The sequence below is a fragment of the Saccopteryx bilineata genome, chromosome 3 (assembly GCF_036850765.1).
Source record: "Saccopteryx bilineata isolate mSacBil1 chromosome 3, mSacBil1_pri_phased_curated, whole genome shotgun sequence".
Taxonomy (NCBI): domain Eukaryota; kingdom Metazoa; phylum Chordata; class Mammalia; order Chiroptera; family Emballonuridae; genus Saccopteryx; species Saccopteryx bilineata.
This window is the reverse complement of record NC_089492.1, coordinates 25892368-25919482: the sequence shown is the minus strand read 5'-3', so window position 1 is coordinate 25919482 and position 27115 is coordinate 25892368. Positions and strand designations below refer to the sequence as shown.

Below are 27115 nucleotides of genomic sequence, written 5' to 3'. Positions count from 1 at the left end.
GGGCCAATGCTCTACCAGCCAGGGCCATGAAGTAATTTCTTAATATAATTTATGCTGAACTAATTATAAAGTCTAAATGTCTGTGAGATCATCCAGTTTATATTTGTCAACTTTGCTCCATCTTCTGTCTTTATAATGCATGCATGTCACTATACTTACTCAATTTTTAACAACCAATAAAGAAAATATTCCACTCTTTGCCCCACCTCCTTTTTTTAAAAGGAGATGTTTCTGGGTACTGCATACAGCATTAGTGTTTCCTGTCTTGATATACACGTGTTTCATTTCAAATGTGACCACTCTGGTGGTCATACCACACTGAGAGCAACATGAATATAAATAAGTGCATTTACCTGGCTTTACAAGGCCTGACTTGGGTTCCTTCTTATACCGGGCTGACTGGATGCTGCCCTCACCAACCATTCCAACTGTGCATTTCTTTCGGGTAAAGTCTTCATCACTTCCAGGGCGAAAGCTAATAGGACTGTTGCCAGCATCCGAGGGCGTCTTCACAGGAGACACGGACTGGCTACTAGGGCAGCCTGTGTCATCTGGAAGACAGGAACCAACAAGTGTTTAGTGAGGAGGTGGACATCAATGATGGACAAGAGAAGCACGCAGTGACCCACATACAGGTGCGCTCACACATGTGCCCTCCAACTTAGCAAGCCCCAGGTTAACACCTGTGAATGACTCTCCTTTTATTTTCCATATTTTGGCCAATCATTCTAACAGGGAAAATATCACCTATCAAAAAAACATATTTTGGCCCTGGCCGGTTGGCTCAGTGGTAGAGCGTCGGCCTGGCATGCAGGAGTTCCGGGTTCGATTCCCGGCCAGGGCACACGGGAGAAGTGCCCATCTGCTTCTCCACCCCTTCCCCTCTCCTTCCTCTCTGTCTCTCTCTTTCCCTCCCGCAGCTAAGGCTCCATTGGAGCAAAGTTGGCATGGGCGCTGAGGATGGCTCCATAGTCGCTGCCTCAGGTGCTAGAATGGCTCTGGTTGCAACAGAGCAACACCCCAGATGGGCAGAGCATCGCTCCTTGGTGGGCATGCCAGGTGGATCCCGGTTGGGCGCATGTGGGAGTCTGTCTGACTGCCTCCCCATTTCCAACTTCAGAAAAATACAAAAAAACAAAACAAAAAAACAAACAAACATATTTTAAGGCAACACCTTATAAGATTTTTGGATGACAAATATTTCTGTAACATTCATGTTATCAAAACCCAAAAGTTTGTTTCAACACATTAAATAGTCTACTTTTTGGTCATAACTGTCCATAGATTTTTGATGGGGCTAGTAATAAAAATTCACCACAGCAGCTTGGATCATTAATGAGAATTCTTCAGTATTGTCTGTGTTAGGGAAATAGTTACTTGAATATAATTGATCACACCCAGTTTTTGATCCCTTACTTGGCCATTCATTTGGTTAATAGAGTGACAGATAAGAGAGTGGTGTTAGGAGTTCAAGGAAGCAGAGAGTAGTCCTGTTTTATTATACACACCCAAACACAAATATATCAATCAGGCATCTTGCTGTCTGAGGAAAACAGTAAAATAAAAATGATACTCAAATGACACACGTTCCCTTAACTTTCTGGTTGCAGATTGCTACCATAGTCATTGTTACAAATTAATATGCATGAGATGAAGTAAACTGTGTAGATGCTTACTAAGCAAAGGAGAAAGTTGTACTGCTGACTCCTATAAGTGCTTTCCATATTTATTAAACATTTATGGCTGTTGGTTAATTCACTTATACTTTGATGAGGAGAACTGTATGAGAATTTAATGCAAATCAATATTACTTCAAAGTAAATCCACTCCAACTAATCAATTAGTGGTAATTTTCATTACTAAATATATCTTTGTTATACAAAAATACTTTGATGGCCAGAGTTACTGTAGTAACTAGTTAGACCAAAAAAAAAAAAAAAAAAAAGAAGACATTTATTACAAATAACTTTTAGAACTATTTTATTTTTATGAGTATTAAAGGAACTAAAAATAATTTGCCATCTACGGAAGGCTATCTTAAAACTCTATAGTTTGAATAAAGACAGAAATAGAACTAGGCCTGCATAAAATATAGATTGCCTGAATTTAGACTCTCTCTAAAAAAGAACGGCCAATTCTTCATTTTTGGCCTTTCTTTAAATTTTTATTATGAAATACCTCAGTTCCTGGAACAAGAGAACTTGGCACTGGTAAAATGATTTAGTTCTCCTAATGTCCTTTTTTGACTTTTGGACACATCAGTGACATGGGACCTCAGCCGTCCATTTCTGGAAGTGAATGGTGCTTAGTGTATTGTTCATGCCTGCTGTCGCTGCTGCTCCTTTAAATGTGCTGTGTTCTTCCTGAACTCCCGAAGAAACTGGCCCTGAATTACAGAGTGATGAGAACCCTTCTCGGTGGCTACTGCTCAGCTATTTCATCGGTTATTATCCCTGCCTTTCTCTTACATGTGCATGTCCCATGCTTCACCCAGAGAGATCTAAGGTCCTCTCTAAAGGTGCAAAGCTGCTAATCCCTCAGACAGATTCCAGCCCTTTGACAAGGCTCAGTAGGTCTGCACATTGCCTCAGGAGAGTTTCTTTTTCTTGATTCCTATCTCAAAGCAGATAAGACCCAAAAGAAGGAGGTCTAATCATTCAAAATGACCTCTTGCCTTTAAAATCATTTCCTATGAGTCAGTTCCATAAAATACTTCTTTTGAAAGAAACAGGACAAATAAATAAAAATCTGTGCTTCAGATTCTCTATCCTACGTAGTAATTTTTTTTTAAACCCTTAGACTCAAAGTGACACTATGAAACCATTTCTGGTATTGAGAAACACTATCAAAATTATACTTTAAGTAAATAGAAAGCAAATGTGCTCTGCTTGGTTCTGTTAGCCTTTTGCTAATGCTAAATAAGAAAGAATATGTACACGCCACGTCTTCAGTACTAGTGAGTTAAGGATTAGGTGCTAGGGTCTTATTAAAATTTGGGAACTGACATTATTTAGGGGAGCCGTCGAGGGAAGGCAGTAGCAAGTTTTCAGCTGGAGTATGTGTCCCACTTGTCACTAATATTTATAGCCAGTATCTCCAGAGACAGGCAGTGAAAATGTGAATATCTAAAAAAGTTTTAACTTTAGTTCCCTCAGACAGTGTTTGAATCACTACACAAACTAGTGCTCACCCAACCTCTCTTCTTACCTGTTTTCATATTAAATGGGAACCGACAGGGTTATACGTATAAGACCTGGGCTTTCACTGGTTAAACAAATATGTATCAAGCCTCAGCACTGCACCAGCCCAAGGGCCTTATACTTAGTCCCCATGCTGATGGAGCTTATAAATCAGCCCAAAGGAGTTGGATAATAGCACTTACAAAGCAAGTGATATTTACTATAAACTGGTAAGTCTATTAAGGAAAATCCATGTCCACTAAAATCTGTGAGTTATCAGAGAAGCTGGGACATTTGCTTGCTTTGTCCAATGGGACCAACATTAACGAAGAATCTAGTTTGGGAAAGGGCAGAGCCCTCAATTTTCCTACTAGAGAACACACTTCCATTTATGCAAATAAGGCCAGAGCTAAGAGAGCAGAGCTCCACACACCAGAGAGCCATCTAGTCTCCTCCGGCCCCTGAGCTATTTTCCTGTGTGCAGCACTGAAGATGTGGTTATTTTTTTCAACAAGTCTTGTTTAAGATCCCTTCTCCCTTCTCCACCTTCCCTCCTCTTCCTCCTCCTCCTTTTTAACTTCATGATCATAGCTGGAAGTGGGTTACCAGTCCAGACAAAACAATTTTCCTTTCCAAAATTATAATCAGAATAGTGAAGACAAGTTGATGTTCTTTGGCTGTTCATGTCTAATTGCCAAACTACACGGGGATCAAGCACATATTAAAGAGATTTATTTATTAGGCCAGCTTCGGTTAAACCCTTTGGGTGTGCCTTCTGCTTCCTGCTGCTACCTGGACTTCTGAATCTGTCCTGTAGAATCCATAGATTTATAAATGCAATATTTTTAATTGTAGCTTGTATTAGTTACGTTAGTATAACAAAATTATTAATTAGAAAAATTTCTACTGTGACACTATAAGGAAACTGTTTCTGTGCAGGAAATGGCAGAAATCCTGAATGATCTACCCCAAAAGTATGAGGTGTTCCAAATTTCCAGAAGAATGCCAGAGAAAAGTAAGAACATTTTAGTCTGGTTTTGGCAAGGGAAGCTTTGCTCCAAGGACTTTAGAAAGAGGGTGTAGAAGGCTGTCTGTACTGGAGAGGGAGGAGATTTTCTTTTAAAACACAGAAGCAAACACACACACACACACACACGCACACACTCACACATCAGCTCTTAAATTATTGAACTCTTACCTTTCTTTCTCTATTATTCATGGTAAGTGTAACTCCATTACACACACACACACACACACTCACACACAAACAACAGAACCATGTTCCATGTTTCACAATGTGTGATCCATTTGAAAATATAGGATGACTTTTTCATGTGGTCAACAATTTAAAATCCCACTTACAAGGGCCCAGGGTGGTCACTGGTGAAGCTTAGGTAAAAGTGACCCCCATCAAAGCCATCTCTAAATAACCCTTATCTATGGCGAAGGAGACTAACTTACATATCCTTCTTGATTTACATTAAGGAATAGGTCCTTTCGTTATCATCGTCCTTGTTCATTTGCTTTGAACTTTATCAGTACACAAGGCTGAGATTAGTACAAAGAACATTTTCAGATTCAGGAGCTCCCAAAAGTTGAGGCCTAACTAAATTGTCATAAGAACTATGCATACTCATTGGTTTCCAAATTATTAAGGGAAAAAATTTCAAGGTCTATAAAGACAGATGGGAGAAACAGGCATAATTATAATTTTGTAGCCTAGAGGTGGTTAAAAATTGTTTATTTTTCCTTTTTGCATAGACTATAACTCTTTGAAAATATGGGAAATACAGTTCTGAAAAAGGTGTGTATAAGTTATCTTTTAAAATAATTTTAACCTTAGTTTAAATGCACTAAAAAAACTTACTAGTAAATTAAAGAAAGTCTTTTAGAGTTGTTAAAATTTATTTTTTCTTTTTTTTTTAATTTTTTTTTTTTTTTAGAAAGGAGAGAGAAATGGAGAGAGAGAGACAGAGAGAGAAGGTGGGGAGGAGCTGGAAGCACCAACTCCCATATGTGCCTTGACCAGGCAAGCCCAGGGTTTCGAACCGGCGACCTCAGCATTTCCAGGTCGATGCCTTATCCACTGCGTCACCAAAGGTCAGGCCCAGTTGTTAAAATTTTAAGTAATTTTTAAAATTTTTAAAGTAATAATTCTTGTGGAAAATATAGAGTGTAGAAAAGTACAAAAAGCTATAAAAATAAAGAGAGATAGTATTTTCTTATAATCATACTATCAAGAAAAAATATTTAACAATTTGGGTTTTTCTTATTGATCTTTTCTTACATACATATGTTTGACCTGGTTGCTTGCATCTTGTTTTGTTAAAATTTCAACATATATTGTTAGACAGTTTCATTACTCTGTTACTGAAAATTTCTCTCTGGAACTTGTTAGGCTAGAAACAAAGCTATACAAGACTAACAGGATCCAACTCAAAGAAGGCCCAATTGGCCAAAGATGGAATAATTTGAGCATGAAAAAAATAATAAATGCAACCAACTGATAACTATTGAATATATATTTTTAAATCTGAATTCACAGTCATTCAAATAAAGTAAAACTACAATGAGAAAAAAATACCCCTTTCATCCACAAGAATTCCAACACCTTGGAAATCATTGGAAGTGACTGAGGGACCAATTCTTTATATTGAAATTTGACAACTAAAAGAAAAAAATAATTAGCATATATTCTGGTTATAAAAAATGTTCTTATACAAACTATATTTTATTACATTGATGTTGAAAAGTTCTTCCTTACAGCAGCAATCTGGTTAATGAAAGATGGAATAATAGAAATAAAAAAGTTACTATTTTGTAATTATTTCTAATTAAATTATCCAGGCAACAATCAATACAGTAGAGAGATGAGTACCCACTAAGTATTTGTAGCATCAGCTACAGCAGGACAGCAGACATCATGCACCTTCTAATAGGATGCTAGAGGAAGCATACAGTATGCCCCACGAAGTATTCTTGCCACAAAAAATGACCCCTACACCTTACCAGGCAGTGGCACAGTGGATAGAGCATCAGAATGGGATGCAGAGGACCCTGGTTCGAGACCCTGAGGTTGCCAGTTTGAGGGTGGGCTCATCTGGTTTGAGCAAAAAAGCTCACCAGCTTGGACCCAAGGTCGCTGGCTTGAGCAAGGGGTTACTTGGTCTGCTGAAGGCCCATGATCAAGGCACATATGAGGCAGCAATCAATGAACAACTAAGGTGTCGCAATGAAAAACTGATGGTTGATGCTTCTCATCCCTCTCCGTTCCTGCCTGTCTGTCCCTCTCTCTGACTCTCTCTCTGACTCTGTAAAAAGAAAAAAAAAAGAAAAAAAATGACCCCTGCATTTATTCAACTTTTAAAGATAATGTTCACCTTATAAAATATATGGAGAACAGAGTAATGAGTTGATTCAGGGCGTAGTAAAAAGTGTCTAGCTGGAACACTGAGGTAGCTGGTTCAAAACCCTGGGCTTGATGGGAGTTGTTGCTTCCTGCTCCTCCTCACTTCTCTATCTCTCTCTCTCTGCCTGTCTCCCTCTTTCCTCTATCAAAAACAAATAAATAAAATCTAAAAAAAATCTTAAAAAGTCAATCAATCACTAAATTGGGGTGTGGCAAACTGCAGCCTCATTCGCTGCCTGCTTTTGTAAATGAAATGTTGCTGGAACACAACCATGCCCAGTCCCTTTTTTTTTTTTTTTTTTTTTTTACAGAGACAGAGAGAGAGTCAGAGAGAGGGATAGATATGAACAGACAGACAGGTACGCAGAGAGATGAGAAGCATCAACCATCAGTTTTTTCCTTGTGACACCTTAGTTGTTCATTGATTGCTTTCTCATATGTGCCTTGACCGTGGGCCTTCAGCAGACCGAGTAACCCCTTGCTTGAGCCAGTGACCTTGGGTCCAAGCTGGTGAGCTTTTGCTCAAACCAGATGAGCCAGCACTCAAGCTGGCGACCTTGGGGTCTTGAACCTGGGTCCTCTGCATCCCAGTCTGACGCTCTATCCACTGCGCCACCACCTGATCAGGCGATGAGTCCACTCATGCCCAGTCCTTTACATGGCATTTACTGTGTCCTTCAAGCTTACAAGGCAGAGTTGAACAACTGTGACAGAGATCCTCTGGCCAGAAATGGCAAAAAAATTTACTATCCAGTCATTTATGGAAAAAGTCTGTTGGCTTTGGGGTCAAATGATACCATGAGGAAGCAAACAGCCACTTTTGAGACAATTGGGCTATTTCAACAATCTCTGTCACACCAAGAAATTATGGTAATTGTTTTAGTAGTGAAAATAGCACTGTGATTATGTAAGAAAATGTGCATTCTTTTAAAAAAAGAAATGCATGCTGAGGTATGCAGGTAGACATAAGATGACATGATGTCTGGAGATTAGCTTTAAAACGCTTCAGCAAAGTAAAAAAGAAAAGGACAAGAGGATATATGTAGAAAATATAGTAATACCTTGCTATTGTTTAATCTGGATAAAGTAAATGAGCAGCATATTGGAGCTCATCACAGTATTCTCTTGGGTTTTAAGTATGTTTTACAAAGTTTGAAAGTATTTTATTTAATTTTTCAAAAACATTACATAAGTAACTTTAAAGTAGATACAAATAGCTTTTTTAAAGAATTACCATAATTCCTTTTGTGGGATAGTTTAGGTTGTTTCTAACTTTCTCACTATAATAAAAATTGCTTTAATAATACTTTAATGAATATTTGGTCAACTTTTTAATTATCTCAAAGAATTTATCTCTGTAATTAGTGGAATTTACTAATTCTTCTAAGAAGTTTGAGACAACTTACATTTTAATTTTATTGCATGAGAATATCCCACTTTTAATTAAATCTTTGCCAGTATTAAATGCTCTTTTGCTTGTATTTTTGCAAGATAATAATGGAAAATATATTTTTGATGTTTCAGTTTGCATGTACTTAGTTACTAGTGAGGCTCACTATCTTTCATATGTTCATTGTTGGCCTTTTGACTTACTCGATGAATTTTGACTATTGTCCTTTGACTATTTTTCTATTAAACTGTTAAGGATTTCTGACCTGTAAGCAATTCTTGTATAGAAAGGCATCAATCCTTTGTCATACTTCATCCAGTTTGTTGTTTCCTTTTAACTTCATAATGGTTTTGACTTTCAAACTTTTTTTCTAATTTTTTTTAATCTTATTTTTATTAATTTTAATGCAGGGACATTGCTAAATCAGGGTACATATGTTCCGAGAAAACATCTCCAGATTATTTTGACCTTTGATTATGCTGCATACCCCTCACTCAAAGTCAAATCATCCTCTGTCAGCTTCTATCTGGTTTCCTTTGGGCCCCTACCCTCCCCCCACTCCCTCCCTCTCCTTCCTCTCCTCTTCCCCACCCCTCCATCCCACTCCCTGTTACCATCACATTCTTCTCCATGTCTCTGAGTCTCATTTTTATGTCCCATCTATGCATTGGTTCATATAGTTCTTAGTTTTTTTCTGATTTACTTATTTCACTCCGTATAATGTTACCAAGGTCCATCCATGTTATTGTAAATGATCTGATGTCATCATTTCTTATGGCTGAGTAGTATTCCATAGTATATATGTACCAAAGCTTTTTAATCCACTCGTCCTCTAATCTCTCCATACTTTTTTGTAATTTCTTCTAATGCTTTAAGGCTCAGGCTGCTTTTCTTTACTCTAGGGTCAACTAAATATGTATTTACCTATTCTTTATTCTATATTTTTATAGATTAACTTTTTATTTCAATTAAGTCATTTTAGAATTTATTTAAAACTGTTGTATGGGGTTAGATAATAACATTACTTTTAGAAAATTTTTTCTTTTCATATTACTGTGCAATGCCTTTCTAATAAAATTTTGAAAACAATGAATATTTTTTTGCAAAATGAACATATATGCTTTATGTCTATAAATATTAAATCTACATTTTAAAATATTAAAATTGCCTTAAGTGTGTGTGTTATATAGTCTCCTAATATTTAGTTAAAGTGCCTGACAACCAGGGCCATGAAACACATTTGGTGGCAATTATGATGACTAAGTTCCTATTTACTTTCCTTGAAGTGATCGCATATAAGAATAAAACACTAGCTTCTAAAATTTACTAATAAAGTATTTTTTCAAAATCCAAGAAACAGCTCTAAAACTTTGGGTTCTAAATTTTTTATTTCAGATATCAGAGCTTATTTGTTTTCATTTGGTTTGTCTTTAAATTCAGACCTCAGAGCTCATTGCTGAACTAAACAATTCCAGAAGACATATTTAAAAGTAACATCGGTGGAGGAAAACGTGGTTTTATGCCATGATGTCTTGAAACATTCAGTTACGGTTTGATGCTGTTTAATTTTCAGTTGCATATTTGGAGGAAAAATCATCACTATTTTAAGGAAACCTTACTTTAAACTACAGGAAATTTAATTGATTCTCATGAATGACAGAAGTGTTTAGAGACTAGTTATTCATTCATTCAAATATTTATTGAATATCTACTATGTGCCAGACACTGCTATAAGTGGTATTATTCTTACTGCTCTAGATATTGACATTTTTAAGAGAGTCTGATGAAGACAGATAAAATGCCACAGCTTACATGCATCATTAATTTGAACCCTGTGAAATACTACAAACCATTCAAATGCACTCAAAAGAGGTAAGGTAAGAAACATAAAATTTATTAAGTAGTCAGGTGGCAAGGACACTACTTTTAATCATATGATTTAATAATGCCTTATTTTATAGGTGGGAAAACTGAGGCTCAGAAAAGTTAAGAATTTTAGTCACACATCTATTAACTGACTCAATACTCAAACTTAGATTTCTTTAAACTTTATAAAATCTTTGTTTTTCTAACTATCACAAGCTAGCTGTTTCCTAAATTTTTCTATGCATGTTGGTTCTAAGGGGAAACAGCAGCAATTCTGGGAATGCTCAAATTAAAAACAGACAAAGGAAGTTGTTAAAAAGGAGCCATCCCATAATAAGCAAACCACAAAAATCTGAAGCAAGAAACTCTTTCTGGATGTTCCCAGTTTTCCAATAGTCTTGCTTCAACACAGTGACCATATAATGCTGCCATCCAAATAATTTTGCATTCTAGGTTTCCAATAGCAAGATTTGAACTTATATTCCTTATTTAATTTTAGCATTTTTTCAGAGTGAGAATGCACATGTCTACAAGGCTCTACACTAATTTTGTGTCAGTATTATACAATGTAACACTACCTAATTGCCAATGTTGAAGTGCAATAATCTCTTTCATTTACTTATCCATCCATCCATCCATCCATCCTTTCCAAAATAATTACTGATTTCCTATTGTGTGCCAGGTAGTCCCCTAGATATTAGAAATGTAATAACGATGATCAAGATTCTAAGATCCTTGTCCTCAAAGAGTTCACATTCTAGTGATGGAGACAGACAGTTAAATAAATAAAAGAAATACAAAGAGAAGCTACTTGGATTGTGATGTACTGTCAATGAAACAAGCTGGGTGATATAAAGATTATCTAAGTGGGAGGTGGGAAGGCACTCCATCAGACAGGTTGTCACAGCAGGCCCTAGAGAGGTCATTTGAGCTGAGACCAAACCGTGGGAAGAAACCAGTCATGGAAAAGACAGAGGAAGAACTCCAGGCAGTGGGAACACATGGAATTTAGTGTGCTGAAGAAGCTAAAAGGAGACCAGGAAAACTGATGGGGAGAAAGGAATTAATGAGGCTGAAGGGAGGTAGAAGCCCAAGTATGTGCAGGACCGTGGACTAGGAATCTCACGTGTATCTAAGTGCAATGGAAGCCTTAGCATGCATTAAGCAGGCGATGACAACAGTCTGGTTTGTGGACAACAGATATATCTAGCTATAGTTTTTATATATTTAATGTATCTAATATTTATATATTTATTTACTGTGTACTAAGTACCAGTCATGCTCTAATACTTAACACAAATCTTTTCTTTTTTTTTTTCTTTTCTTTTTTTTTTTTTTGTATTTTTCTGAAGCTGGAAACGGGGAGAGACAGTCAGACTCCCGCATGCGCCCGACCGGGATCCACCCGGCACGCCCACCAGGGGGCGAAGCTCTGCCCACCAGGGGGCGATGCTCTGCCCCTCCGGGGCGTCGCTCTGCCGCGACCAGAGCCACTCTAGCGCCTGGAGCAGAGGCCAAGGAGCCATCCCCAGCGCCTGGCCATCTTTGCTCCAATGGAGCCTTGGCTGTGGGAGGGGAAGAGACAGACAGAGAGGAAGGAGGGGGGGTGGAGAAGCAAATGGGCGCTTCTCCTATGTGCCCTGGCCGGTAATCGAACCCGGGTCCCCCGCACGCCAGGCCGATGCTCTACCGCTGAGCCAACCGGCCAGGGCCTACACAAATCTTAATTAACTTAATCTATAACCCCTGAAATCGGCACAAGTATCTCCCCGCCGTGCACAGGGTGTGTAACATTGGCACTAGTGTTTAAGCCAGCTGCTGAAGTCACAGTCAGTGAGCAGTAGAACCAGGGTATGAATCAAACAGGCTAACTCCAGAGCCTCCTACTTAACCACTGTGCTGTGTGGCCCGTTGCGAATGAAAGAGCAGAAGCAAATGAGCCCATGAAGGATCTACTGCCATAGCAGAAATGTGAGATGACAGTGGCTTGACTAGGGAGGCAGCGCTGGAGAAAAGTAGATGAATTTGGGATGGATTTTCAAAAACAATTGAAAACCTTAATTTATGATAATGAAAAATAGAAAGGAATCATGAATGTCTTCTAGGTTCTTTGCTTAAACAACAAGGGATATAGTGCCATTTCTGAGTTGGAGAAAAGTGGGTGTATGAGTGAGTGTGTAGGGACTGAAATCAAGACTGTTCTGCTTTTGTTGTTAGATCTGAGGCACAAATCTTCCACAGTTTTGGAGATAACAAACAGACAGCTGGATACATGAGCCTGAAGCTCAAGGGAGAGGTGAGGGAGCATCCCGCTCTGCTCCGCAGGTGAGGGATTTACAGACGTGAGCCTGTGAAGAGGGCAGGAAGAGGAGGGCTGGGGACTGTGCCTGGGGCACTGTGACATCGTGGGAACAAGGGGGTGGGGTGAAGCCAACAGAAGTAACTTAGGAGAGTGACTGGAGAGGCAGGAGGAATGCTCAGAGCAGCAGGATCGGAGGAGCCAAGGAGGGAAATCTTCCCCAAGGGAAGAGCTTGTTCAATTGTGTTGGCCGCTGCTGAAAAGTTGTGAAAAAGGAAGGCAGACAAGAAGAATGTTAGATTCGCCAATGTGGTCACTCACATGCTTCACAAGGGCCAATGATGGAGACAGCGTTTTGGAGACATTTCACTGAAGAGGAAAGAAATAAGATGGCAGTTGCAAGCTGATGAGAGGTTAAGTGAAGCTTCTTTTCTTTGAAAGATGTGTGTACTCGAGCATATGTGTGTGCTGATGGAAATGAACACATGTGTGCTGATGGTGATTCAAATAAAACATCTCCACTAACACATGTAACCTACGTCTCTAAAAATGCAGTGGAGAATAAAGTAATTATTTAATGAACGTCTCCCTCGTTTCTTGGAAACAAAATAATCATTTCACATATAAACATTCCCAGGATTTCTGAGCTATTTCAGAGCCTGGAGCACTCCCATAAAAGTCATTCTGGTGCAGCCCCGGCAGGAAAGAGGAAGTGAAGGGAAGTGGAGGCAGGCAGGTCCCCACTCGTTCCTGGGACTCCTGCCCTCGGACATGAGGGTCTTTCCTTGGATTTCCACCAAGTGTCAGTCTGCTCGTTTGATTTCTGTTAGCAGCCAAAGGAGAAGGAGTTTGGAGGGGGAAATATCTTGGTCCAAATATGCACTATAGTGCGAGTAAGGAATCTAGCTAGTTTGGGGAGAGAGGAGTTGCTGATGCTGAAATTGGAAAACAGGGTGGCTCTGTCATTGCCGGAAGACAGGTGAGCCCGGCAAGCGTGCGGGGTGAGGGTACAAGCTTTTATTTCTCTTGCTCTTTCTTTCACAAGGTATGATCTTTCCAAAATAAGCATGCTACAAATACTTCTGACTCCCCCCCTCCTTAGCAATATGAGTTTATTTGCAGTTTCAAGCCATGCCTTCTCAAAGACGGTTTTGTTTTTCTTTTTTTGTTTTGTTTCTGATTTTTAGGTTCCTTGGCAGAAGAATATAGCGGAGAGGGAAAGGGAGGAGCAGAGAGAACTGGAGAGATAGGAAGGAAAAAAGAGAGAGAGAGAGACGAAGAAAGACACCAAGAAGCCATCTCTTATTCCCTGAAAGCCTTACAAGGCAACTCCAAATCACTCTAAGGACACCTGAGTGACAGGAAGCCCCCTTACAGCAATGTGAATATTCTCCCTCCTTTCTACATTTTCTCACATCAAGAATCTGAAGCTAGCCCTGGCCGGTTGGCTCAGCGGTAGAGCGTCAGCCTGGCGTGCGGGGGACCTGGGTTCGATTCCTGGCCAGGGCACATAGGAGAAGCGCCCATTTGCTTCTCCACCCCCCTCCTCCTTCCTCTCTGTCTCTCTCTTCCCCTCCCGCAGCCAAAGCTCCATTGGAGCAAAGATGGCCCGGGCACTGGGGATGGCTCCTTGGCCTCTGCCCCAGGCGCTAGAGTGGCTCTGGTCGCTGCAAAGCGACGCCCCAGAGGGGCAGAGCATCGCCCCCTGGTGGGCGTGCCGGGTGGATCCCGGTTGGGCGCATGCGGGAGTCTGACTGTCTCTCCCCGTTTCCAGCTTCAGAAAAAGAAAAAAAAAAAAAGAATCTGAAGCTAGTGATGGTCAATGGGGATAAAAATGGAAGAATGCCGAGGGAAAAACCATGCTCACTATATGGTCTGCGTAACTGCTACATTTGGATTATTTTCCATTTGGAAAAAAAAGAATTGTTTTAGATAATATATGCATATTGTGGTATTTATTACATTTTTTTAGAAAGGAATAAAGAAAGAAAAGACAGAGAAAATAAGAAATATGGCCAGAAGCAGTCTAATTCCAGTGACATTCATGAAATAAAATTCTGAATTCTGAAAGTTGGCTTCAGAGGCAAAATGTCCATCCACAGAAGAATGGCTGAAACAGTGATGGCCTTCCATAGAGTGGAACACAGGTTGTCACTGCAGTGAGCAAGGGGATCTCCATGGGCTGACACACAATGACAGGTACAAGCATTCTTGGGCAGGAGTTTTGTGAGTATTGTCATCGCTCTAGTCACCTCCTAGGATTGGTCCTTTGCCCGCAGTGGGCGTTCAGTAAATATTTACTCAACAAATGAATAGGAAGGATCACAGATGAATAGAGCACAATCTCATTTAGGCAAAAAGCAAAACAAAATAAATCCTGTAAATGGGCTGATCTCCACTTTGACATATGTATTTGCACATTTCTGTTACCTTTACATTAAAAAAATATAATAACAAGCATTAAAGAAAATAAAATCCTCAGAAACACCCCCGAATAGAAGGGTAGGTTAGAATTCACAGGGTCTCAAGAATTCTGAGGGTTAGGTCAGCATCTAAGACAGGGGTCGGGAACCTATGGCTCGCGAGCCAAATGTGGCTCTTTTGATGGCTGCATCTGGCTCGCAGACAAATCTTTAATTAAAAAAATAATAACATTAAAAATATAAAACATTCTCATGTATTACAATCCATTCATTTCCTACAGCTCATGTTCATGGTTGCGGATGGCTGGAGCCAATCACAGCTGTCCTCCAGGACAACACCAAACTTTTATTGGATAATGCTTAAAGTACATGGGTCGTTGTATGGCTCTCATGGAATTACATTTTAAAATATGTGGTGTTCATGGCTTTCTCAGCCAAAAAGGTTCCCAATCCCTGACCTAAGAGAAATCCTATGTGCACAGCCACCCGCACCAAAGGGGAGAGAGTGATGACTGATCCAGCCCAGAGAGAGGAAGACAGGAAAATTCATCCGAGGGGAAATGCTGAAGGATGTGTTTCTACAGGATGGAGATGAGTGCTGGAGGAGCCCACCTGATGGGCACTGGTGTCGCTGGGAAGCTTGGTTTGGGCTTCCTCCAAAGAGAGAACGTCAGCCTGGAATGAATGACCTCTTTCCGGAACCAAACCAGACTGTGTAACCCCAGGCAGTGGTGCACCTGTCCACGATGGTGGCCATCCAGCAGTGTGAGAAGCTGTTGGGGTAGTGGTCTCTCTCTCTCTGCTCTAGCAGAGGGGCCGGACTGTGTCTCTAAAGCAGAAAACAGCCAAGCTGAGCAGCAGGGAAGGTTTGAGGCAGTTACAGGCCCAGGAGCCTGCAAAGCAAATTCACAACACGGGCACTCCCAGCAGCGGCTCATACCGGAGGTGCCCTGACTCTCCCCTGGGTCAGCGGGAGGGCAGCGGCACTTTCTCAGAGCAAAAAGCACCTGAGGTGTAAGGTGCGGTGGTGGCTAAGTGTCCAGTTGGAGTCCTGGGACAGTGGGTATGTGGTTTTGTCCTAAATTCCTTCTTGACTGTAATCTGGGCTACTGATTTTTCCCATGGCTTTCAAGGGCCAACTCTTTAGTGGAACATTATCTAATTTTTTAAAAAATTTATTGATTTCAGTGAGAGAGGAAGGGAGAGAGAGAGAAAGACAGGAACACCAAACTGTTCTTGTATATGCCCTGACCAGGGATTGAATGGGCAAACTTTATGCTTCGGGACGGTGCTCTAACTGACCAAGCTATCTGGCCAGGGTTGATTTTCTTAGCAAGAGATTTCTCTTCTAGCCACTCATTGTACTGAGATCATGGTTCTATTATGGAGATGATGATGATGATGATGACGACTTTTGCTTGACAGAAACGTCTCAGGACGTTTCTTTCATTTGATAAACCTATTCAATTGAGTACTGGGTATGGTTCTAGTTGTTTTATTTCCCCAGCTATGAAGATAATTTTCTAATCTCAACCGATTTTATTAAATGAGTTAAAATACATCACTTGCCTTGTTCTCATAATTATGCCTTCTACCAAATTCCAACAAATACTTATCAAATAACTGCTATGTGTCAGGTATGGTGCAGGTAACTCTACTATTCCTGCTTTCATGGAGTTTATAGTCAGTCTACTGAGGAGTCACGTAATTCAATATGAAATTTTAAAACCAGGTCATGTGTATGATAGAGGAAGCATATAGAAGGGGCACGTAACCCAGACTTTGACACACGTCTTTCAGCTATCTACCCCGATCTATATAATGCTTACCTATGTGGGTGACCTTTGAATAGTACGGGTTTGAACTGCTTGGGCCTACTTGTACATGTTTATTTTTTCCCCCCAATAAATACACAGACAGCCTCTGTTATCCCTGGCCCTTCCATCCACAGATTCAAACAACCATGGATCAAAAACAGTATTTTGGATCCATGCTTGGAAATCCCCTCATGCAGAGAGCCGATTGTATGTATTGTTCTACATCATTTCACGTATGGGACTTGATCATCCAAGGACTTTGGTATCTGAGGGGGGAGGGTGTCTTGGAACCAATGTCCTGTGGACACTGAGGGAAGTTGTAAGTTACGCACAGATTTTCAACTGCACAAAGATTGGTGCCCCCAACCCTTGCATTGTCGTTCAAGGTCAAGCGTATTCACACCCAGCCTTTCTTTTTTTCTTGTATGTCTTCTTTGGTCTACTCAATCTCACTACTAAGTCATCGCTTCTCTACTATTTTCAATATCTCTTTCTCTTGGTTTCTTTTTTTATTGTGCATTTCCCCTCAGCCTAAAACCTTTATCAAAATACATGTTATTGGATAAATACCATGTCTTTACTATAGATGCAACACTTGTTTTTATTCAATTTTCTCTTTCTGTACTACTTAGGCTTTGTCACCTCCCAGTCCCACCTCAGCCTGATGCAATCTGGATCCATTCCCACCATTTTTTGGGACTGTTCGGGCTGAAGGTCACTGATAACCTAGTGGTCTTCTCCAAGAACTTTCAGTGCACGCCTAATCCTGTTGTGACCTCTGAACCCACTGGCTACTTTCTTCTTGAACATCTTCCTTTGGGATTGGAGACACTGTCACTCTTGTCTCTCCTCATTCCTCTCAGCTGCCTTGGTTTCCTTATACTGCTTACTCTTGCGTTATATCAAAGTTCAAGCCTTGGTCCCCTAATCTTCTTCCTCTGTTCACTCTCCTCAGGTAATATCATCAACTCCTTAATCTTCAGTTACCAGCATCTCTGACTTCTCTTCACTCCAGGCTTTTACCTTCATCTCAAATGCAACGAAGCCTAATCTGAGCTCATTAACCAACTCCCTGTCCTTCTCCCCAGTTCTGCTACTCAGCCAGTAGGAATGTATTTATTTATTTATTTTTTTTACAGAGACAGAGAGAGAATCAGAGAGAGGGATGGATAGGGACAGACAGAAATGGAGAGAGATGAGAAGCATCAATCATTAGTTTTTTGTTGTGACACCTTAGTTGTTCATTGATTGCTTTCTCCATGTGCCTTGACCATGGGCCTTCAGCAGATCAAGTAACCCCTTGCTCGAGCCAGCAACCTTGGATCCAAGCTGGTGAGGTTTTGCTCAAACCAGATGAGCCTGCGCTCAAGCTGGCGACCTCTGGGTTTCAAACCTGGGTCCTCCGCATCCTAGTCCGATGCTCTATCCACTGTGCCACCGCCAGGTCAGGCAACCAGTAGGAATTTAGATATAATCCCTTCCCCTTCCACTTGCAATTGATGACCAAGATTTCTCCACTCTAACCACTAATCCTCATACATATCATCCCATCAGTCTTCACTCCATTGCACTCAGTTCCTGCCCCTCCCATCAACTGTCCAACTCATAATCAGAAATGTTTTTCCAAATTATTAATCTGCTCCTAACTCTTCTAGGCTGAAAACCCAGGCTCAGCAAGATCTTAATGAATTGCACAATGGCAGGCAGCCTATAAGCCATATCCCACTATTTTGCCTACAGATTTCATGAAAAAAGCTGAGCTTTGAAAATTCTGAATACTGTTAAAAAGTATTCTGAACTCCACCCAGTTCTAGAGTCCTCCTGTTGTCATCTATCCTGGCTGCCTCATTCTTCACATCACCACTCAAGTTCCTGTCTGGATCCTTGATCTCACGGATCAAATTCTTAGCACAGCACACAAAACATCCCCTGGTCGGACCTGCCCACTTTGCTAACCGCACTTCCCAGGGTCATGCTGCCCACCTCACCAATTAGTGTTTCTTCTTAGAATCTTTGGGCTTATGAAATGGGAGAGGCCAATGTGATAATAAATGCAGCAATAAACTCAAATTATAAGGAAGGAGTGTGTGTGGTGTGGGTGTGAGTAAAGGGACAGGGAAACAAACAAGTGAGTAAAGACAGTCAAATGGCAATGACATCCAAAGATTTGCTCTCCATTTATTTTGGAGTCAGGGATGGGGCATTAAAATAATAGATCTTTCCAATCCCTGTGTTTTATTCATCTTTGTAGCCTTAGCCCCGTTCCTGATCCTAAGCAGGCATTAAATAAATGACTAGTGGATACTACACTTTTGTGGAATTTTGCAAAATGCTGAATGTCTTGCTCCTCCCAAGTCACAGTTTCTCTCTCTTCTTGTTTCTATCTCTTGCAGTGTACCCTCTGGCTACTTAAGGTTCAAGGTTCATGCATGGTATACTGGTATATCCACTCTCAGTGTACCCCAAATCATCCGAATGCCAAAGAAGAAGATACAAAAGAATAAAAACCACCACTCAAAATAGTATAAATCAAGAAAGAGAGGATTATGTAGGAAAATAAAGGAGGAAAATGCTTTCCCTGTCCTCTTACACTCCTACCATTTAAACACAAATTAAACCCATTATGTAGACATAAATGGTACATGAATGGCACAGGAATTGTAAACAAACACTGAGAAACGATCATTTCCGAGGAATGTGCAGGCAGGCATTTTCTGTGTCCCAGGCTATAGCTTTCAACAGCCCGAGTGGTCACCGCTTCCACCATCTTGGCCCTCACTCATCCTGTGATGCTACTCTGGGCATACCTCTGGCATTGCTCATACGAAATCCCCAGACACACACAGACCACAAGGCAATGAGGCTGCCTTCAGCTGACCTGAGAGTCATCTGGAACACCTGTAAAATACAGATTCTGGGCCCTCCCACCGTGAGACGGTGGGCGGGGCCAAGGTATCCACATTTTCAACACATTTCCCTGAGGATTCCAATGTAGACAAACACCATACACCAAAATTGAGAAATACTGTCTAAAGAGGAATATTTTTAGAACATAAAAGATTTCCACACTGAGTGCCATCATTTGCTCTCAGGCGTGGTCCAATACTCATCGTGATTACTTTTACTATGCCCATTGCAAAGTATATATTTTTTATTACTACATGTCAAGAACATGTTGTTCTTGTCCTCTGAATTGCAGTTACCACATCCTCTCAGAAACAGCCCCTATGTAACCTTCGTTTGTAACCTCTTTCATTAGCTACTTGTTTCTGTTGACTCGGGCAGCTAAGCATCTAAAATATATAGTACACAACTGTGCCTCAGTCCTATCCTCATTTAAATGATACTAAAGCCTAAGGGTCTTGGTTCTTTTCTTCACAGCAGGTTGGCAGTCATTCAATTATGCTGTAATTCGGTATTACGGCTCACTTTACTTTAAGCAGTTCATCTCAATTCCCTTCATTATGTTCAAAGGCTTACTCTATCCAGATGCCAAGTTTCCGCCACCGGACAAAAGCATAGGAGGAATGTTTCTGCTTGGCAAGGCCTGGCACATTTTTGGAGGCAGTGTCATGCCGTGGCAGAGCACTGGTCTGGTTGTAATTTGCCTTAATTGTTCCTCCCACAAACAGCAACAAGGATCACCTCTAGGTCATGGACACTCAGAGAAGGATTTCTTCATAGTCACTATAAAAACCCAAATGCTTTCTGCAAACTCCTTCCTCAGGATCAGACTGCAAAGAATCCCAGGTTCTGACCATTGAGTGTATTGACCAGGGACATCGTTTTTAAAGGGCGAAGTTATAAACCTGCCTATGTATCTGTGTGTGCAGATTAGAAACATGGAAGTAATTCAGAGAAATCAATGGTTTCCCATAAAACAACCAGTGTTCTGCACGCATAATTTGTTCCACCTGCCATGCTTACAAGGCACCCCAAGGAGAACTTGCTTAAAACCCAGCAATCCAGCTGCCTCCCAGTCTGAAGGGGCAATTATTGCCTCAACTAAGCAAAGAGGAATGCCCAGTATGCTGCTAACCATGTCAGGGGACTGATGTATGTGAATCCTGGTTCCATGACAGACACAATTAACCCCCAACAAAAAAAGGGAGAAAAATGGACAGAAACCTAGATGCAGTGGGCCACACCCAGAATACAAATCACAGAGAGAGGTTTTACCACGTCTCATGGGCAAGTTAGAACTAGAAACAGGGCAGGGGTCTGGGGTGAGAAAAGACAGGGCAACTTTATGCCAAAACATTGGTGGAAAAAAGACTGATTAAAACTAAAAGAGGAGACCTGTAAGCAGATGGTTTATAACTGTTAACTGTACTTCCCTATGTATTTTTTTTAAAGAAAGTGTTAGTTAATACTTATTAAAAATACACAGTGTTTTACTTGCTATGCACACAAAATAGGGCCTGGCCTCCAATATGTACAATATCAACTTAATTGTACTCAAGTAAGGTCACAGGGACTAAGGTGAATACGAAACCAAAAGGAATAGACTTGTAAAAGGAGGAGGATGTTGGAGTACATTACAAAGACAGCAACAAGACAAAAACAGACAAAAAATGCGTATCTTTAAAGAAATTTTGCTAACAAGAAGCTATTAAAAGAAGCTCTTTGGGGACACACCCCAAATGAATTGCAAAAGGTCACATATAATTCCTTCCTGAAATGGGATAGATAGAGCATACCAATTAGCATATAGAATATCTGGTCGTTAAATGGTCCTTGTCAAGGCTCCTGTGGGAAGGAGGAGGGAAAGCAATGGCATGTGAGACGGAGTAGAGAAAAGTAAAACAACAGGCCACTTGGAAAACAGTTTCCACTTGTTAAATTTCACAGATCAGTAAAATTAAAAGAAAAATATGAGGGCCGTGGTGGAGAAAAAAATCTATTACCGTGATTTCCTGTTATACAAGTGATAGGAGTGCCATACTCTCAAAATAAAGGATAATCCTTTGTATTAAGTAAATTTAACTTTGTATCTTAGAACATATGATGCTCTTCCCAATTAATGAATGCCTTTGATACAGATTTGGGGAAGAGTCGCTAGTCTACAGTTCATAAAATGTAATTTTCAAATTAAATTGCATCTTCCTCTGTCATTTCACCTCCAGATTGTAAGAATTCCCCTAACTCTGCATGCCGCCTTTCACATTAGTGACTGTGATGATTTATGTATAAAGAAGGCTAGCTAATGCAGAATGATCCCTGTGGGTTATGAAGCTAGGGCGGTAACAGACACTTCTAAATAACTGTAGTTTCATTGTAGCGGAGGATGGATTTTGTAATGTTTGCATGCACCCTGGTCTCTGACTTAACTGCCACGATGAAGCGACCAGCACATATTCTGGCCTTAGTGTTAAAGTGGATGGATTAAAACCAGCTATTTCCCCCTGCTGGTTGGACTGTTTTACATATTCTCTGGCACTGCCTGCAGCTTTAATGCTCCCCACAGTACCAACCCATTTATTTCTCATCCACGGACTGACCTCCTGAAGCATCATTAACACGCCCCCAAAGGCCTTGCACCTGTCCACTTCAGTCAGCACAGCACTCAGAGTCGTAGTGTGGTTTGTCAGGGCTCCGCAGGAAGGGCAAGCAAGGAAGGAAAAGGCACCAACCCCAACTGTGGGGAGTTGCCCACGCGGGAGGATGAGGCTGAGGAACAAGGTGCGGGGATCCCGTCAGGAGACGGGATGCAGGGCTAAAGACCTAAAGACGGAAAGGCAGGTTTATAGACACCCATCCATTAGGTGCCTCTGCCACTCAATTCTCAGCTAGTTAATGGCAGGAGGATCAATACCTACTTCCGATTTTCACGTACAGCATTACGGCCTTAGTGGGAGACAGATCTCCTGGGAGGGGTGCTCATCCAAGGAAGGGTCTTGGAGAGAGTGATTCATGACCCAAAGTAAGAATTTTATTGGCTTGCCAAATATATATTTGGAGTTTTTCTGTGGTTTTGACCAACTTTTTCTTTTCATTTTTTTTTCCTGATAACACTGCACACCTGGAAGGTAGTTACGGAAAAAAGTGGTTATGTAGAGAGAATATCAGTAATAAATGTGTAACTGAGTTCTGTAAACAAAGCCATGTCAGTTTGAAATGACGTCCCCTGGGTTCATCCCCACTCAGCCAGACTCGTTCCTGAGCTCCACACAGAGCGAAAGCTCACTGCATTGCATTCTGCAAATATGACTCCAGTTTCCAAGGACCGTAACTGCTCCTACTCGTCAGCTCTCTTCCTTACTAAGTAAGCCATCAGTGGGTTTCCATTTTAGACTACATTCATATCATTCCAACAGCAATAAATGTTAAAATATAACGTTTTGAAAAAATGTTTAAAAAAAATAGGCAGCACAGTATTTATATATAATTTATGGATGGAAGACTTCTGTGAAAGTGTATAATAGATCCAAAGTCGCATTTTAAAAATTCCTGAAAAATGTAGTTTACCAATAATAAATATAATGAAACAGCATATCCTGCTAAATTAAGGTATTAATCACAGCATCTTGATTCACACGTTCCTTCTCATAATGGGTTAATTCACATCACATTTTCTTTAAATAAGTTCTAAAAATTATCCACCATCAATCATAAGACAGTCACTCTTTCATTTTAATCCAAATCCCTAATACTTCCCAAAGAATTCAAGTCCTTCTATGTCATGTGCTTCAGTGAATAAGAATAAGAGGCTCTGTCAAGGGAGAATGGTGGCACCTTCAAAGCTATGAAGAGATTTGTACTTTTACCAAATCTACTCAGAACTCTAAGGAAACTTCCTTAAATCATGTGCCCAAACTGACATCTCTAGATTGCCATACGAAGAAACATCATTTGTTAAGTACCTCTATAAGCCAGGCACTGAGTTAGGAGCACAGTTAGGTGTGTGGTCTCCTTCAACCTCACAGCAATTCTACAAGGTAGGTACTATCATCCCATTTTGTGGAGGTAACAACTGAGGTTGATGGAAGTTAAGCAATTTGCCCAAGGTCCCACAGCTTGTGCATGGTGCAAAAGCCGGAGGTCCCATCCAGTTCAGACCATGGATGATTACAAAGTCTGTGCTCTTTCCCGCTATCAAACTTCGAAGGCCAGTCCTGGGATATCAACCTCCCTGATTCTGCAATCTAGGAGTGGCTTCAATCTTTTGGGATTCCCTAAATAGCAGTCCACAGGCTTATAAAGGTTTTTAGTATAAAATGCAAACTACTATGTTTTCCAGGAAGTTAGAATTTACATTGTAAATTATAAACTAAAATAACATGTATAAAAACAGATATGAAATTCCACTGGGCTGAACCACATGAAGCCGCTGTATTGGTTAAGTCAAACGGCCAAAAAGGTACAGCAGACAATTCATCCTAACAACAAAAATATAGTTCTAGGCTCTTAGGGGTGCAGCCCAGGTCCCTGCAATGCACACTCTTCATACTGTACCTGAACAGTAGCTGTTGCTGCTAATGGTCCTCGCCGAGCGCCCAGAGCTGCTGTGGTTGAACTCTCTGCTCTCTTCCTCAGAGAAGGGAGACTCGGAGGCTGGGGACACTTTGTGCTGTTGCTGGGGCCCATGGGGCCGAAGAATCAACCGGGGAATTCGGCTTCGGGCAAGCTCCTTCTCGTGATGCACTCTCTGCTCCTTCTCAAAATTGGACATCAAAAAGAAAACAGAAGGAAACTTGTTTGCCCCTCTCAACTCCAGTCTGTTCCTCCCTGGGCTCAGTTACTAAGAAATCACATTTCTGAATACTGAATCTTCACCGAGCAGCCCTTATCTCAGTTGCTGAAATGAATCCTAAACTCTTCCACTGAGCTAACCCTTCCAATCTCCTGAAGAGCACACGCTTGAGCAAGGGTGTGAGTGCATGTGCGTGCACGCGCACACACACACAACCACACACTCTTCCATGGCTGGCAGGAGGCCCACTCTACACACGCGTGCCATTCTGACTCACCTTCCCAGTCTGGCTTTTTCTGTCGCATCCAAGCTTTCTGCTGTCTCAAAGGTTTTTTATTCCTCTCAGCACACTCCTTGATTTCCTCCACACTTCCATTCTGCCATCCCTGGTTTAGCGGTGACAATTTCACTTCTGTTTTTCTATCTCCTCACAAAGTAGACCCCTGAACCTGGAACAATTCTCTCCTGATAGATCATGCAGCCTTATCTTTCCAAGCCCTCCTCCTCCGGCCAGGATCTTAATTATTCATTAATATCCTGGTACACAAGGCTAGTTGCCAACAGAAAAGCAAACAAAAATCCAATCCCCAGTAAGATGGCTCCACCTTTTACATCATTTTAGCTTTTGTTTTCCTTACAGGATACCCACGAGAAGAGGTTTTTCTGTCTCTTCTTAAAAACACGATATTAAGTACAGAGGGTCGTGCCTTGTTTTTTTTTTAAAAAAAAATGCAGAAAAAAGTAATATCTTGGCAATGTTTTGCCAATTTTAAAGTGCCTCCCCAACCATGATCTCATTTGATCTTTATAACCGAGGCTACAGGAAAGAACGCTGATTTATGCCCCTATTTACAGATGAGGAAAGTGAGGCTGAAAGAGGTAAGTAAAGATGCTCAGCCACCACCGCACGTCACCCAGCAGCAGACTGGGCCCGACATCCAGGGCTATTCCGAGTCCCCACCACTCTGCCTTATTAAAATGGATTCCTAGGAGGAGCTCTTTGCAAAAAAACCCACTGCTCCTTCCAACCTCTGCCACTGAAAACGGGTTTTGGATTAGTAACAAACACTGTTTCGAAACACGACCTCTCGCTCCTTTCCACGCTGCTTACCCTGAAGGGCGGCTGCCAGAGTAAACACCCCTGGGGGCCCGCACAGTGCGGGAACGGCAGGGGAAGCCCCGCCGCGGGAACGCCTGAGGTCGCTCGGCCCCCAGCCTGGCCAGGGGCGAGAGCCGCACCCAGCCTCTGGACACCCGGCCTCTGGACGCCCGGCCTCTGGACGCCCGGCCTCTGGACGCCCGGCCTCTGGACGCCCGGCCTCTGGACGCCCAGCCTCGGGACGCGCTCCGCACATCAGTCCCCCAGCAGGTACCACCCGTCAGCCACTCCGCCGAGCTACACTGCAGACCCTGGGCCAATGCTGGGTCCCTGACATGCTCCGAGTTCTTATTTCTCACTCACCAGTAAATCAAATGGTTTTTTATCACATGCACAGGACGTCAACCGAGAGCTAGATCCCAAACCCCCAATTTCGGGAGATGGGATTAGCCCAGCAAAGGGGATCTTTTTCATGCTTCTGTCAACCCCCCAAGTTTGTTCCTCCAGTACCCCCTACCCATGCCACCACCCAAGCAAACGCCCTCTGTCGCCCCATCGTCGCCCCCCTTTGCCCGGTTTATCCGGACCCTACACGCCACCCCCGCCGCTCGCACCTGGCCGCTTCTCCCCGGAGCGCCCGGCTCCCCTCTCCTGCCGGCGCCCCGAGGCACTGCCGCCCGCGCCCGCACGACGTGCCCTCCTTACCTTAGACTCCCGGAGGGGTCCCATGGCGCTGCTGCCAGCCCGCTCCTCGCGCCGCCGCTGCCGCCGTCCGGGAGGAGGCACCTGCTCGCACCGGGGAGAGGAGACGGAGCTGAGCGGGGGCGGGGAGCCGAGGGCGTCCGCTGCGGGGCCGCCGCGCCGCCGCCACTGCGCGGTCTGCGCGGGCTCCGAGGGCGCGCCCGCCGCCCCGCCCCGCCCCGGCCGGACACGTGGTGCCTCCGGCCGCCCGGCACCGCCCCCTCCCCCCCCCACCCTCCCTCACCTGCGGCCCCGGCGCAGCGCCTCCGCGCCCGGGGTACCCGTCCGCCCGACCTCGCCCCTGGCAAGTCCCCCCTGTGCCGCGCGTCCCTCCCTCTCTGCGGATCCGGACCCGGAGGGGGCGGGCGGTCTCCGAGTATCTGCCCTCCGCGCCCGGGGTACCCGTCCGCCCGACCTCGCCCCTGGCAAGTCCCCCCTGTGCCGCGCGTCCCTCCCTCTCTGCGGATCCGGACCCGGAGGGGGCGGGCGGACTCCGAGTATCTGCATCTGGGTGGTGCCCGACAGTCTTTTGGACACCGGGAATCCGGTAGGAAGGCTGTACACGTCGGACGCAGGAGCTGAGAAAAGCTGCGACATCACTGACAGCCAACATGGATGGAGAAGGGGAAAGTTTTTTTCCCCTCGCGGCACCTCCCTGCCCCCTCCAAGTCAACATACAACTTCCCACAGTTACCTCGCCCGAAAGAGACTGGGCGCCCCCCCCCCCCCCCCCACCCGGACCCCGGCCAAGCCAATGCTGCAGGGCTGACACAGCATCTGGGTTTTGGGATCTCAAAGGCTGCGATTCTCCTCGAGGGATTTGCATTAGAAGGTCCTCGGGTTGGCCACACAGGGCCGCAGGCAAACAGCGCGAGGGGAGCCAGGCCGCAAAGGAGGCGAGTAGCCTTTTCTGCAGTTCTGCTCTCAGCTGTGCGGGAATGAGCCCCGCCAGGCACACGCGCTAGGAGGAGCACTGCACTTGAACTCAGAAAGCCGGTGCAAGGCACTAGTCCATTCCCTGCCAGCTGAGAACTTTCATGCCTAAACTTCTTGCCCAATTCTGAAAGAATGGCATCTGAACCTTGACCTTTTTGAACTTGCAGTTTATCCTCGTGAAACTGAGGGATAATAATATTTACCTCAAAGGGTAGCTGTAAGGAGTAGAGGAGGGAAACAAAAGAGCTGTACCCAGCTGACGG

General features: G+C 42.8%; 1 protein-coding gene across 3 annotated transcripts in view; it reads right to left on the bottom strand.

The window, feature by feature from the left end:
• Positions 1–27115, bottom strand: part of SYBU (syntabulin) — a 123773-nt gene that overhangs the window by 50798 nt on the left and 45860 nt on the right. For 2 of the 3 annotated variants that reach the window (XM_066265803.1, XM_066265801.1), the window contains exons 2-4: positions 25881–25961; positions 23839–24040; positions 354–551 (exon numbers count right to left, since the gene is read on the bottom strand). In XM_066265803.1, coding sequence (XP_066121900.1) covers positions 354–551; positions 23839–24040; positions 25881–25904 — 424 coding nt within the window. In that variant the 5' untranslated portion in view covers positions 25905–25961. The remainder of the gene's footprint in view (positions 1–353; positions 552–23838; positions 24041–25880; positions 25962–27115) is intronic. The other variant, XM_066265802.1, reaches the window with a different exon arrangement.